The 14,398-nt window shown below is 47.6% G+C and overlaps 1 protein-coding gene across 1 annotated transcript; it reads left to right on the top strand.

The window, feature by feature from the left end:
* Positions 1 to 4,296: 4,296 nt before the first annotated feature.
* Positions 4,297 to 13,925, top strand: LOC119951615 (oocyte zinc finger protein XlCOF6-like; the record flags this gene model as incomplete). The annotated part of the gene is made up of 2 exons (XM_038774796.1): positions 4,297 to 5,300; positions 12,249 to 13,925. Coding segments are annotated over 2 exons (2,025 nt in total), but the record flags the coding sequence as incomplete, so codon positions are not given.
* Positions 13,926 to 14,398: the final 473 nt, after the last annotated feature.

Consider the following 14,398-nt stretch of genomic DNA (forward strand, 5'->3'; position numbering starts at 1 on the left):
CTCTGCAAAGCTTGGCCCAGGTCTCTCTCTCTCTTAAAGACATTGACATCCTTTGCTCCCTCAGCTTGACACATTTATTTGTCTGGCTAAAAGGAAGGTCTCTTTCCTAATGTTCACAATTAAAGAGCTGCTTTCCCCAGGAAATGGATGACATTTAAGGGCACAGGAAAATAATTTTTAAAGATTCATTCATGGGATGCAGTTGTCGCTTGTTTGGTCAGCATTTATATCGGAGACCAAACGTAGACTGGATAATCGCTTGGCTGAGCATCTTCGGTCTGTTCGCAAACAAAACCCTGACCTTCCTGTTGCTGGCCATTTTAACAGAAGACCCAGCTCCCATGCCCACATGTCTGTCCTTGGCCTGCGGCCATGTTCCAGTGAAGCTCAACGCAATCTGGAGGAGCAACATCTTACCTTCCAGTCTCAACATCAAATTCAACAACTTCAGATGATTAGCTCCACCCCACCTTCACCCCTTTTTTTCATTCCATTTCACTTTAACTTTCTTTTATCTTTTATTTATTTCTTGTCTTTCCTTATATATATCCCCCCCCCGCTCTTTTCCCCTATCTTCACCCCCCCTTTATTTACCTTTTCTCCCCCTTGCTTCCCCTTCCACCCTTTTTCTCATTTTCCCTCTCTCCCACACATGTCCCCCCTGCCCCCACATCTGCATCTGTCACAGCTTACTCTCTGATTTTAGTTTCTCTGCTGTTTGGCCTTTCACACCTTTTATTCTCTCTGGGGGCTGGGTGTTGGTTATTTATAATGTTGTTTGATTTTTCTTCTGCTTTTGTTTGTTTCCATGAAAATGCCTGAATAAAATATATTTTAAAAAATGAATGGAGAAACAGGCTTGAAGGGCCAAATGGCCTCCTGCTTCTATTTCCTTTTTATGTTTCTACGTATTGAAGGGGGCCATCTGGGATGGGCTGGGTACAGGAGTTAAGTGGAGAAGATGACAGATGGGAGAGGGGATTTCAGGCATAAGCCTTCGGTAAGGTTGGTACCCTGGAACGTCCGGGGACTGAATGGGCCGGTTAAAAGGTCGCGGGTCTTCGCTCACCTCAGGAACTTGAAAGGGGGGGGGGTGGTGTTTCTGCAGGAAGGACCTCGTCAGGTTACGGAAGGGGTGGGTCGGGCAGGTTTTCCATTCGGGGTTTGATTTGAAATCGAGGGGAGTGGTGATTTTAATGAACAGCTGGTGGTGTTGGTAAACGTGGATGCACCAAATTGGGATGATGTGGGTTTTATAAGAGGGTTGGTGGCAGCAATCCCGGATTTGGCCACGCAGCAGTTGATCGTGGGAGGAGATTTTAACTGTGTCCGGGGTTTGATCCGGGGTTGTTGTCGGATGGAGGTTTTTGTGATAAGGTGCAGGTGGTGATTAAGGAGCATGTGGAGTTCAAAGATCATAGAATGTATAGTGCAGAAGGAGGCCATTCAGCCCATCGAGTCTGCACCGGCTCCTGGAAAGAGCACCCTACCCAAGGTTAACACCTCCACCCTATCCCCATAACCCAGTAACCCCACCCAACACTAAGGGACACTAAGGGGCAATTTAGCATGGCCAATCTACCTAACCTGCACATCTTTGGACTGTGGGAGGAAACCGGAGCACCCGGAGGAAACCCACGCACACACGGGGAGGACGTGCAGACTCCGCACAGACAGTGACCCAAGCCGGAATCGAACCTGGGACCCTGGAGCTGTGAAGCGATTATGCTATCCACAATGCTACCGTGCTGCCCCACAGTGTCAGAATGGGGAGGTATTGGCAGCTACTTTCTGGGAAGCAATGAAGGCAGTGGCCAGTTTTGGGGGGGGGGGGGGGGATTATTTTGTTTGAGACTCGTGTGGATAGGGAAAGGACGGAGGAAAATGACCGTCTAGTGAGCGAGATAGTGGAGGTGGATAGGGAGTATTCGAGGATGCCCACCGCGGAGGGAATGGCGTGGAGGAAAAAATTGCAGAGGCAGTTTGACAGGCTGACAACGGGGAGGGCAGTAGGGCTATTATGTAAGGCAAGAGGGGAGCAATATGAGTATGGGGAGAAGGCGAGCCGCATGCTGGCACACCAGCTACAGAGGCAGGCCCACGCAGACATGGGGAGAATGTGCAAACTCCACACGGACAGTGACCCAGAGCCGGGATCGAACCTGGGATCTCGGTGCTGCGAGGCACTGGTGTTAATCACTGTGCCACCGTGTTGCCCTCATGAGGGGTCTAGTTTGAGGACTATGGTGACGGCAGCGTTACCAATCGCTCCGAGTAGGTATTCAGGGGGCCCGGTGGTGTAGTGCACGGTGACGATATGGGATCAGTTGAAGAGGCATTTTAGGGTGGAAGGGATGTCGGTGTTAACGCCGCTGTGTGAGAATAATGGGTTTGAGCCGGGGGGTTGGGTGGATAGTGTATGGTTGAGGTGGAGGGAGGTGGGGCTGGTCAAGGTAAGGGATCTGTATTTGGAGGAAGGGTTCACCAGTCTTGAGGTGCTAGGGGAGAGGGTAGAGCTGCCGAGGGAGAGTGAGTTCAGCTATCTGCAGGTTAGGGACTTTGCGGGAAAGGTCTGGAAGGGGTTCCTTAGGTTGCCTGGATACACCCTGCTGGAGCGACTGCTGTTTCCGGATGTGAAAGGGGAGGGAAGAATTGGGGATATATACAAGTGGCTGGGGGAGCAGGAAGGCGAGCTGGTGTTGAAGATCAAGGAGAAATGGCGAGGAGAGATCAATTGGGGAGTATGGAGTGAGGCACTGTGAAGGGCAAACAAGACCTCCTCTTGTGCAAGGATGATCCTGATACAGTTTAAAGTGGTGGGTGCAAATGAGTCGGATGAGAATGTGTGGGTTCTTTCAGGAGTGTGTGTGAGGAGTGTGGGCGGGGGCCAGCGAATCACGTGCACATGTTTTGGGCTTGTGTATAATTGGGAAGATTCTGGGCGGGAGTGTTTGTGGTCTTGGCCAGGATAGTGGAGGATGAGGAGGTGGACCCGGACCCTTTGGTGGCGATATTTGGGGTCTCAGAGAAGCCGGAGCTCACGGAGAGGAGGAAAGCCAATTTCGTCACCTTCGCCTCTCTGATTTATGGCGGCCAATTTTGTTTCCCGGGCTGTTTATTTGCTATAACCTGTTTTAATACATGTTTGTGATGAAATACAAAAACCAGTTGGGTTTTTCCGACAATCGGCAATGGTTCCATGGTCATCATCAGACTTTTAATTCCAGACTTTTACTGAATTCAAATTGCACCATCTGCTGTGGTGGGATTTGAACCCTGCTCCCCAGAGCATTTACAAAGCATCTGCTGTGACAAAGAGTCATCCAGACTGGAAATGTTAGCTCCCTTCTCTCCCCACAGATATTGTCAGACCTGCTGCGATTGTCCAGTATTTTCTGTTTTTGTTTCAGATTCCAGCATCTGCAGTAATTTGCTGTTCTCCCCAGAACATTATCCTGGATCTCTGGATTACTGATCCAGAGATAATACCACTGCACCATGCGCAGTGGTTAGCACTGTGCCGAAGGACCGGGTTCGATCCCGACCCCGGGTCACTGTCCGTGTGGAGTTTGCACATTCTCCCCGTGTCTGCGTGGGCCCCACCCGCCTTTTGAAATACTTTGCCTCCCCTTCAGTCATTTAGATTATCTGTCAGTTCCAGATTTCTCACATCCTCCTCCCACATAGGGTTCAGTATATTGCTCATTATCAGTTCAGTTATATACACAGGGGCCGGTTTAGCTCAGACGGCGCCAACAGTTGGTTCGAGATGCAGAGCGACACCAACAGCGTGGGTTCAATTCCCGTACTGGCTGAGGTTATTCATGAAGGCCCACTTTCTCAACCTTGCCCCTCGCCTGAGGTGTGGTGATGGTCAGATTAAATCACCACCAGGCAGCTCTCCCCGCAAAGGGGAAAGCAGACTATGGTCATCTGGGACTATGGCCACTTTGCTATAGATACGAATGGAGAAAGGTTTTAAGGTCTGTCTGGGACATGAAACAGTGACCATGGATCTGTTGCTCAAATTAAATCGTACCTTAACAAGAATTGGGAGGATATATATTGAGTGGAGTGAGTGTTGGATGACTTTTGGGAAGGAGGATCGAATGTTCATAGAAACTAGAATTGTCTGTTCTGAATGTCTATCCTGTACTGACAGTGATGATTGTGTAAACCCCTTTTACAGCATCTCAGAAGGTGAGGATTTACAGACAGAAATCTCAAAGCAAACTTCACGTCAACATCCAACAGCGTCGCTCAATTCATCGGGACTGGAATATCATCGGCCTTTAAATCGTTTGTTTGTTCTGTCTGCTTCAGAATGCTTTAAACATCAGTGTGACTGGAAAAGCACCGAGACACACACACACCCGAGTGAGAGTGTTCCAGAGCACTGACTGTGGAAAGAGCTTTAACCAGTTACACAGCCTGAAAACACATCACATCATTCACAGCGGGGAGAGACCGTACACGTGTTCTGTGTGTGGACGAGGCCTCAACTGGGCGGTGAACCTGGAGAGACACAAGGACACCCCCACCCTGGAGAAACCGTGGAAATGTGGGGACTGTGGGAAGGGATTCATAGCCCCATCACGACTGGAAGCTCATCGACGCATTCACACTGGGGAGAGGCCGTTCACCTGCTCTCAGTGTGAGAAGGGATTCGCTCACTTATCCAGCCTGCATAGACACCAGCGAGTTCACACTGGAGAGAGGCCGTTCACTTGCTCTGTGTGTGAGAAGGGATTCGCTCACTTATCCACCATGCGGACACACCAGCGAGCTCACACTGGGGAGAAGCCATTCACCTGCTCTCAGTGTGGGAAGGGATTCACTCGGTTATCCAGTCTGCGGAAACATCAGCGAGTTCACACTGTGGAGAAGCCGTTCACCTGCTCTCAGTGTGAGAAGGAATTCGCTCACTTATCCAGCCTGCGGAGACACCAGCGAGTTCACACTGGAGAGAGGCCGTTCACTTGCTCTGTGTGTGAGAAGGGATTCGCTCACTTATCCACCATGCGGACACACCAGCGAGCTCACACTGGGGAGAAGCCATTCACCTGCTCTCAGTGTGGGAAGGGATTCACTCGGTTATCCAGTCTGCGGAAACATCAGCGAGTTCACACTGTGGAGAAGCCGTTCACCTGCTCTCAGTGTGAGAAGGAATTCACTCACTTATCCAACCTGCGGACACACCAGCGAGTTCACACTGGGGAGAGTCCGTTCACCTGCTCCGAGTGTGGGAAAGGATTCACTCGGTCAATCTTCCTGCTCAAACACCAGCAAGTTCACATCGGGAAGAGGCTGTGATACAATATCTTATTTTATCTTCAAATAAGAATCACAGATCCAGTTGATTGCAGATGTCTAAAAATACAACTTTATTTGCTAAATATTCACCTTGATTCTGTTTTTAAAAAAACTTAATAAAAACTTAGATCCAATATCCAAACATAACAATGAGAGTTAAACGAAAACATAAGAAAACATTAGAAAATCAATAGATTGTACAGAATTTATTCAAGCATATGTTCAGAACAAAATTTGAATCATGAAGCCTTATTCTTAATGAAATTCTGATCAATGGTCTAATCCCTCATTTACTCTCATTGGTTTCTAATTCTCAGCTGAAGCTTCCTGATTTATTCAAATATCTGTCTATCACTGAGAAAATGATTTGTTACCCAAGCACTGGTCATAACTTAAGATTTACTAATCTTCATCATATTAATTAAATGTCTACGTGCCCCAACACGTGTACTAATCCTAAAAATATAAAGTGCTTGCATTAACCTTGCTGTTGCTTAGCTGTGACACTTTTATTACTGAATGTTGCTGTTGCTGAGGCTTTGATACATTTTCATTACAGAATGTGTTGAGGAACAATGGTTTATTTCATTACAAGGGGCGTTGATGCAACTTTTCATGAAACAATGTTAGATTCCTGCTTAGCAGTTCTTATTTATTATCTGAAACAATGACTATCTTTCCACATTAGCTTTGTGGATATTCCATTCTCTGTCTGCGCTGAATTAAGAAATGTACTGCATCAATTCTTAAAGGTACCAATAAATCAGGAATGCAATAAATCAGTGAATCAGTAAATCAGTAAATATCTGGCCGTTCATCTGTGTGTGTGTGATAGATCTGTACTTTGGTCGATATATCTTATGTGTTGCCGCACGATATATCACCCGACTGAACTTAAAACTGAGCTTCATGTGTGAAGTAAATTGTAGTTTTATTCAGTCAGTTTTCAGATGTCTCTTGATCAGGTCAGTTTGCTTGCAAATACAGAGTTTTAAAGGTTTGCTTTGTCCAAGCAAGTACAGATGACTGAGTTAAATTCAATACAGATTACAGCTCTTGATGTTTCCTTCAAGTTAAAATACACGATACAGAGAAGTTGAAAATAGACAACATGGCAGCTTTCAGAGCAAAGCGCAGGAAATAGTTAAAGGCAACATAAGTTGATTCCGGAATAATTTGCTCAAAATGGGCACCGATTTTTAAGGTAATTGCTATTGCTAATGTTCTGGCCCCTTTCTGTCTGTGATTGGGTCATAATAATTATAGTTCATTTTATTCGATAGAAATGGCTGTCCATCACATTTTTAGTATGGGGTGACTGTAACATCTCGTTCCCACCACACGTTATCAGTTCTCATGACCACTGAACGAGGAACTTTGCCCAGATTCACAAACCAACGAATGAGTGTGTCTGCGGTTTTAATCTAACCATTCTCATGCTATTCTGCTGTTTTCACTGCCTCTGTGTTTGAACTCTGTGACCTTAGTGAACCATTTTGATCCTGAATCACTTTATATAGCCATTTTGATTTTGAACCATTTCTTCCTTTTAAACTTATTATATATTAAAACCAGATTTCTATCAGTGTGGAAAGGGTTTTCCCTGTTATCCACCCTGCGCAGCTACCAGCGAGTTCACGATTGATGACAGGGGTTGGACTCGGCTGTTATTGCTGCTGTTAATCACACCCAGGACTGAACCATGTTCATTCTGACACTTGGTGAAGTGGGAGGGTCGGAGGGTTTCTCTCTGCTGGACTCAGTGAGGGGGCTGAGGAGATTTACGAGAACGGCACCAGGAATGAGGGACTGCAGTTAGTTGGAGAGAGTGGAGCAGCTGAAATTGTTCTCTTCAGACCATAGAGTAATTCGGGAAGAGATGGAGGCCATTCAGCCCATTGACTCGATGCTGGCTCTCTGTGCAAAAAACTGGTCAGTTCCATTTCCCTAAAGTGCCCATCCAAATTTCATTTTGAAATAGTTCAGGGTGTCTGCTTCCACCATCCTCACGGGCTGCGAGTTCCAGGTCATTACCACTCGCCGTGCACCTCCCTCCATACCTGCCCTAAAGTGTGTGTCCCCCTCGTCCTTGTCCCATCAGCTAATGGGAGCAGCTTTTGTTTGTCTTGTCCACCTATATCCAATCTCCCCTCAACCTCCTCTGCTCCAAAGTGAACAATCCCGGCTTCTCCGTCTGAGCCTTGTGGTTGAAATCCCTCCTCCGTAGAACCACCGAACCATTGAAAAGTTACAGCCCAGACAGAGACCATTCTAGTGGTTTAGCACAGGGCTAAATCGCTGGCTTTGAAAGCCGGCTGGCAGCACGGTTCATTTCCCGTACCAGCCTCCCCGAACAGGTGCCGGAATGTGGCGACGAGGGGCTTTTCACAGTAACTTCATTTGAAGCCGACTTTCTTTTCATTTCATTCGTTCCATCTTGTCCATACCAGCCAGACGAAACCCAGGTGCCCTTTCTAATCCCTGCTTCCTGCCTCCGGCCCATAGCCCTGTAGCTTATGCCCCTGGATCTCAAACAACAATGAGTCAGTACAGGAGGGAGATAGAGAACTTAGTAGCATAGTGCAACATCAACAATCTCTCCCTCAATGTCAGCAAAACTAAGGAGCTGGTCATCAACTTCAGGAAGCAAAGTATCGTCCACACCCCTGTCTGCAACAATGGTGACGAGGTGGAGATGTTTGACAGCTTCAAATTCCTAGGTGTGCAAATCATCAACAATCTGTCCTGGTCCATGCACATCGACGTTACAACCAAGAAAACACAACAGTGCGTATACGTCCTCGGAAAAGTAAGGAAACTCGGCCTGTCCACATTGACTCTGACCAATTTTTACAGATGCACATCTGGCTGCATCACAGCCTGGCATTGCAACTGCTCGGCCCAAGACCATAAGAAACCACAGAGAATTGTGTAATAAGCTGTGCACAAAGGACACATTTCATATTATCAAGCATGTAATTTGTGTAAGCACAGTTGCATTTCGACATATGACAGTTTAAAATTATGATGCAGATCATGTTTTGTAAGACGCAGTTACATTTCTATGTAAACGTATAACAGTTCCAGAGTAAGGGGGATGTGTTGAAATGCCTGTGCACAGTTCTGTCCATAGTTAGATATGCAACCTCCAACCAGCTGGTGGTGATAGAGATCCATCATGTGACTCGAGACACCCGCCTGTTGGCAGTGAGGAGGACAAGAAGATGGTCACACTGAGAGTAGCTGCAGGAGAATTCACTGAATTTGTTTATTAGTCATTGTCTGAATTGTAGTTTGTTATTTTTCTTTCCACGTGTTTGTTGGTAAATCACCTTTCCAGTGAAAGAACCAGATGTTCTGTGTCCATCGTTACCACGGCCATAACACAGAACACAACAACCTTTAGTTTGAGAATTGGTTTTCTTTTAAATTTAAGATAAATGGAAATTCTGGATTTGATAAAAAACACCCTCAGGGAATTCACAATCACAAGGTGTGGCCCATGTTGACTGAAAATGAAATGAAATGAAATGAAAATCGCTTATTGTCACGAGTAGGCTTCAATGAAGTTACTGTGAAAAGCCCCTCGTCGCCACATTCTGGCGCCTGCTCGGTGGAGGCTGGTATGGGAATCGAACCGTGCTGCTGGCCTGCTTGGTCTGCTTTAAGAGCCAGCGATTGAGCTCAGTGAGCTAAACCAGCCCCTGTCAAAGAAGAAGAAGTCAAAGCTGGAAGGGTAAGATCTGTAAAAGGGCAGCTGGGCTATTTTAGCCGGAGACCTGGAGACATCGGGTCTGACAATTACTGCCCTGTCTTTGTTACAGAGGTGAATTCTTCATGCAGACCTCAGGGTCGAAAGGTTTGGTTTTGAAGCTAAAAGTCGATTAATTTGTACATCTGTTGGACATCATAACAAGTCTGTGTTACCATGGGGATCAGTGATTCAGGGTGGAGCCTTGGTTGAAATTCTGGGTGTTTCTCACAGAAAGCAGGCAGTCTGCAGTTAGCGTGGAAGCAGCCAGCTGTGGGAGCAGGAGCTGTGAACCAGCTGTGGGAGCAGGAGCTGGGAACCAGCTGGGGGAGCAGGAGCTGGGAACCAGCTGTGGGAGCAGGAGCTGTGAACCAGCTGTGGGAGCAGGAGCGGGGAACCAGCTGTGGGAGCAGGAGCTGTGAACCAGCTGTGGGAGCAGGAGCTGTGGGAGCAGGAGCTGTGGGAGCAGGAGCTGTGAACCAGCTGTGGGTCCAGGAGCTGTGACCCAGCTGTGGGAGCAGGAGCTGTGTACCAGCTGTGGGAGCAGGAGCTGTGAACCAGCTGTGGGAGCAGGAGCTGTGAGCCAGCTGTGGGAGCAGGAGCTGTGAACCAGCTGTGGGAGCAGGAGCTGTGAACCAGCTGTGGGAGCAGGAGCTGTGAACCAGCTGTGGGAGCAGGAGCTGTGAACCGGCTGTGGGAGCAGGAGCTGTGGACCGGCTGTGGGAGCAGGAGCTGTGAACCGGCTGTGGGAGCAGGAGCTGTGAATCGGCTGTGGGAGCAGGAACCTAGAGGGCCATGAGGAATCAGGGGTGTTCCTAATGTTTAAATCCCTCAGGAGGAAGGGAGTGAAGCTCACGCTTGGACTGAGGAGTCAACAATTTATCTGAATGGTATCATTTTTTTCAGCCAAGGTTACTACTTAAAGCTCTTTCCTCAGTCAGTGCACTGGATCACCCCCACTCGATTGTCTGTTTGTCTTGATGCTGTTCCTTCATATTGATGCTTAATATCATTGGAAACAGACAGAATAGCCAAACATTTATCCTTCTAGATTCAAAGGCCAATGGTATGTAGGTTCTCAGAATCTGACATTGAATTTTTGATATGTTTGGTGTGAGATTTCTGTCTGTACTCTCCTTCTGATAGCCGATAAAAGGAGTTTACTATAAATCATCACATCAGTACATAATAGAAATTTAGAACAGACAATTTAGTTTCTATAGAACATTTCTTCCTCTCATTCCCCAAAAGCTCTAAATCTCCATCCCACACACTCTCCCTCCATTCTCACTCTGCTCTATCTAATATTCACCCTCCCAATTCCCGGCTGGGTCACTGTCTGTGTGGAGTCTGCACGTCCTCCCCCTGTGTGCGTGGGTTTCCTCCGGGTGCTCCGGTTTCCTCCCACAGTCCAAAGATGTGCGGGTTAGGTGGATTGGCCATGCTAAATTGCCCGTAGTGTCCTAATAAAAAGTAAGGTTAAGGGGGGGTTGTTGGGTTACGGGTATAGGGTGGATACGTAGGTTTGAGTAGGGTGATCATGGCTCGGCACAACATTGAGGGCCGAAGGGCCTGTTCTGTACTGTACTGTTCTATGTTCTATGTAATTCTCCTGAAGGTGCTGATTCAGGCTGATTGACAAATCCCTGCTCACTGCTTCCTGTCCTGGACACAGAGACCTGAAAATCTTCCTGCAGGCTGCCAGATAGATGTCTGCCTACATGACTTGTCAGAAAATGTGTGTAATATACAGACTGGATTCACTTCCTTTCCCTTCAGTTGCTGCAAGTCCCCAATGTCCCCCCAGAATGAGGAAAGAAATGGAAAGGGGGAAACATTGATTCCCTCCCAGATGTTGCAGAGGAGGAAGTTTTAGTCAAACTTCCGGATTGTGACGTCACAGGGGAGCCTTGCCAGGATCAGCCAATAGGAATCACTGTGCTCCGTGGTGACGTCTCCGGGTTCCATTGCGCAGGCTCAACGCGGACACGGGAGCCCCGCCCCCACCCATTGTTCCCCGCCCACCTCCTCCAGACAAGGTTTCCAGGCAACCGGCTGACGGCTCCGGCCAGAGCGAGAAGCCGCTCAGTGACCTCCCCCTTGCCCGGGACTGCGGGTGTGCTGATGAGTGCCCGCCCCTGACCTTCCGGCTGAGGTATTGACCAATGGGAAGATTGGAGGACCGGAAGGACTCTCTTCATTCAGATCAAACCGCGGACTTCCGGTGTCTGAAAATGGCGCTTCACACAGACTGAAACCTCCTCCTGTCTCCAACATCTGTGAGTAAAACACTTTCTTTTCTCCCCCTTTCCATTTATTTTCTCATTCTCACCTTCAATTGGTCACTTGCAGCAAGTGAAGGGAAAGGAAGTGAATCCAGGGAGGGTGCAGACTCTGCAAAGCTTGGCCAAGGTCTCTCTCTTATAGCACAATTGCTTTACAGCTCCAGGTTCCCAGTTCGATTCCGGCCCCGGGTCACTGTCCGTGTGGAGTCTGCAAGTTCTCCCAGTGTCTTCGCCCCCCCCCCCCCGCAAAGGGGAAAGCAGACTCTGGTCATCTGGGACTATGGAAACTTTGCTATGGATACAAATGGAGAATGGAGAAACGTTTTAAGGTCTCTCTGTCTGGGACATGAAACAGTGACCATGGATCTGTTGCTCAAATTAAATCGTACCTCAACAAGAATTGGGAGGGTATATATTGAGCAGAGTTAGTGTTGGATGACTTTTGGGAAGGAGAAGGGATTGAATGTTCATAGAAACTAGAATTGTCTGTTCTGAATGTCTATCCTGTACTGACAGTGATGATTGTGTAAACCCCTTTTACAGCATCTCAGAAGGTGAGGATTTACAGACAGAAATCTCAAAGCAAATTTCACGTCAACATCCGACAGCGTCGCTCAATTCATTGGGACTGGAATATCATCGGCCTTTAAATCTCGAATCTTGTCTGTTCTGTCTGCTTCAGAATGCTTTAAACATCAGTGTGACTGGAAAAGCACCGAGACACACACACCCGAGTGAGAGTGTTCCAGAGCACTGACTGTGGAAAGAGCTTTAACCAGTTACACAGCCTGAAAAACATCGCACCATTCACAGTGGGAGAGACCGTACACGTGTTCTGTGTAAGGACGAGGCCTCAACTGGGCGGTGAACCTGGAGAGACAAAAGGACACCCGCACCATGGAGAAACCGTGGAAATGTGGGGACTGTGGGAAGGGATTCAGTGCCCCATCACGACTGGAAGCTCATCGACGCAGTCACACTGGGGAGAGGCCGTTCACCTGCTCTCGGTGTGGGAAGGCATTCACTCAGTTATCCAGCCTGCGGACGCACCAGCGAGTTCACACTGGGGAGAGGCCGTTCACCTGCTCTCAGTGTGAGAAGGGATTTGCTCACTTATCCAGTCTGCGGAAACACCAGCGAGTTCACACTGGGGAGAGGCCCTTCACCTGCTCTCAGTGTGAGATGGGATTCATTCGGTTATCCAACCTGCGGGCGCACCAGCGAGTTCACACTGGAGAGAGGCCGTTCACCTGCTCTCAGTGTGAAATGGGATTTGCTCAGTTATCCAACCTGCGGGCGCACCAGCGCGTTCACACTGGGGAGAAGCCATTCACCTGCTCTCAGTGTGAAATGGGATTCGCTCAGTTATCCAACCTGCGGGCGCACCAGCGCGTTCACACTGGGGAGAAGCCATTCACCTGCTCTCAGTGTGAGAAGAGATTTGCTCTGTTATCCAGCCTGCGGACACACCAGCGACTTCACACTGGGGAGAGGCCATTCATCTGCTCTCAGTGTGGGAATGGATTCACTCGGTCATCTCACTTGCGGACACACCAGCGAGTTCACACTGGGGAGAGGCCGTTCACCTGCTCTCAGTGTGGGAAGGGATTCACTCGGGCATCTTTCCTGCAGGAACACCAGCGAGTTCACACTGGGGAGAGGCCGTTCATCTGCTCTGTGTGTGGGAAGGGATTCACTCGGTTACAGAACCTGCAGATACACCAGCGAGTTCACACTGGGGAGAGGCCATTCACCTGCACTGAGTGTGGGAAGGGATTCAGCGATTCATCCTCCCGGCTGTCACACCAGCGCACTCACAGTAAGGAGAGGCCGTTCACCTGCTCCGAGTGTGGGAAGGGATTCACTCGGTCAACCTTCCTGCTCAAACACCAGCAGGTTCACATCGGGAAGAGGCTGTGATGCAATCTCTTATTTTATCTTCAAATAAGAGTCACAGATCCAGTTGATTGCAGATGTCTAAAAATACAACTTTATTTGCTAAACATTCACATGGATTCTGTTTTTAAAAAAACTTAATAAAAACTTAGGTCCAATAATACATCAAAACATAATAATGAGTGAAAGGAAAACATAAGAAAATATTAGAAAATCAATAGATGGTTCTGAATTTATTCAAGCATAAGTTCAGAAATAAGCTTTAATCATGAAGCCTTATTCTTAATGAAATTCTGATCAATGATCTAATCCCTCATTTACTCTCATTGGTTTCTAATTCTCAGCTGAAGCTTCCTGATTTATTCAAATATCTGTCTATCACTTAGAAAATGATTTGTTATCCAAGCACTGGTCATAACTTAAGATTTACTAATCTTCATCATATTAATTAAATGTCTATGTGCCCCCACCACGTGTACTAATCCTACAAATATAAAGTTCTTGCATTAACCTTGCTGTTGCTAAGGCTTTGATACATTTTTCTTGCTAAATGTTGCTGTTGCTAAGGCTTTGATATATTTGTTATGGGCCAGGGTTTAGAGCAGTGTTCTTCAAACTTTTTTTCCGGGGACCCATTTTTACCAACCGGCCAACCTTCGGGACCCAACCCGGCCGACCTGCGCGACCCACCATTTTCTCTGACCTTGTTTGCTGCTGACAAAAGTGGAGGAAATGGTTTTGGGTCCCTTTGGCCCTCGTACCTGCTCCTCCAATGGAACCTGTTGGATGAAGGTGAAGCCTTCCGGTGTCGGAAAGTATGGAGTCTCCATCTGTCCAAAGGTTGGCATTTTTTCCTGTCAGATTTTATTAAATAAAACCCCCCGAACTTGTAAAAAAAAATGAAAAAAAAAATTAAATGAATAAAATAAATAAATAAAATGAATAAACTCCCCCGAATTTGTGAAACAAAAAGCAGCGACATAGTTTTGCGCTTGCGGCCGATGATCTGACACGCATGCGCAGTGCAGCCGCATTTTCTTTACACGTTTGTGGCCATTTTGAAGGCAGCTTGCAGCCTGCGTTATTAACAGCCGGCTGCTGCGGCTGTTGCACGCAGATTTGCGCAATCTGGAGCGCCGCAACAGACGGCTCC

Source organism: Scyliorhinus canicula, chromosome 17, assembly GCF_902713615.1.
Source record: "Scyliorhinus canicula chromosome 17, sScyCan1.1, whole genome shotgun sequence".
NCBI lineage: Eukaryota > Metazoa > Chordata > Chondrichthyes > Carcharhiniformes > Scyliorhinidae > Scyliorhinus > Scyliorhinus canicula.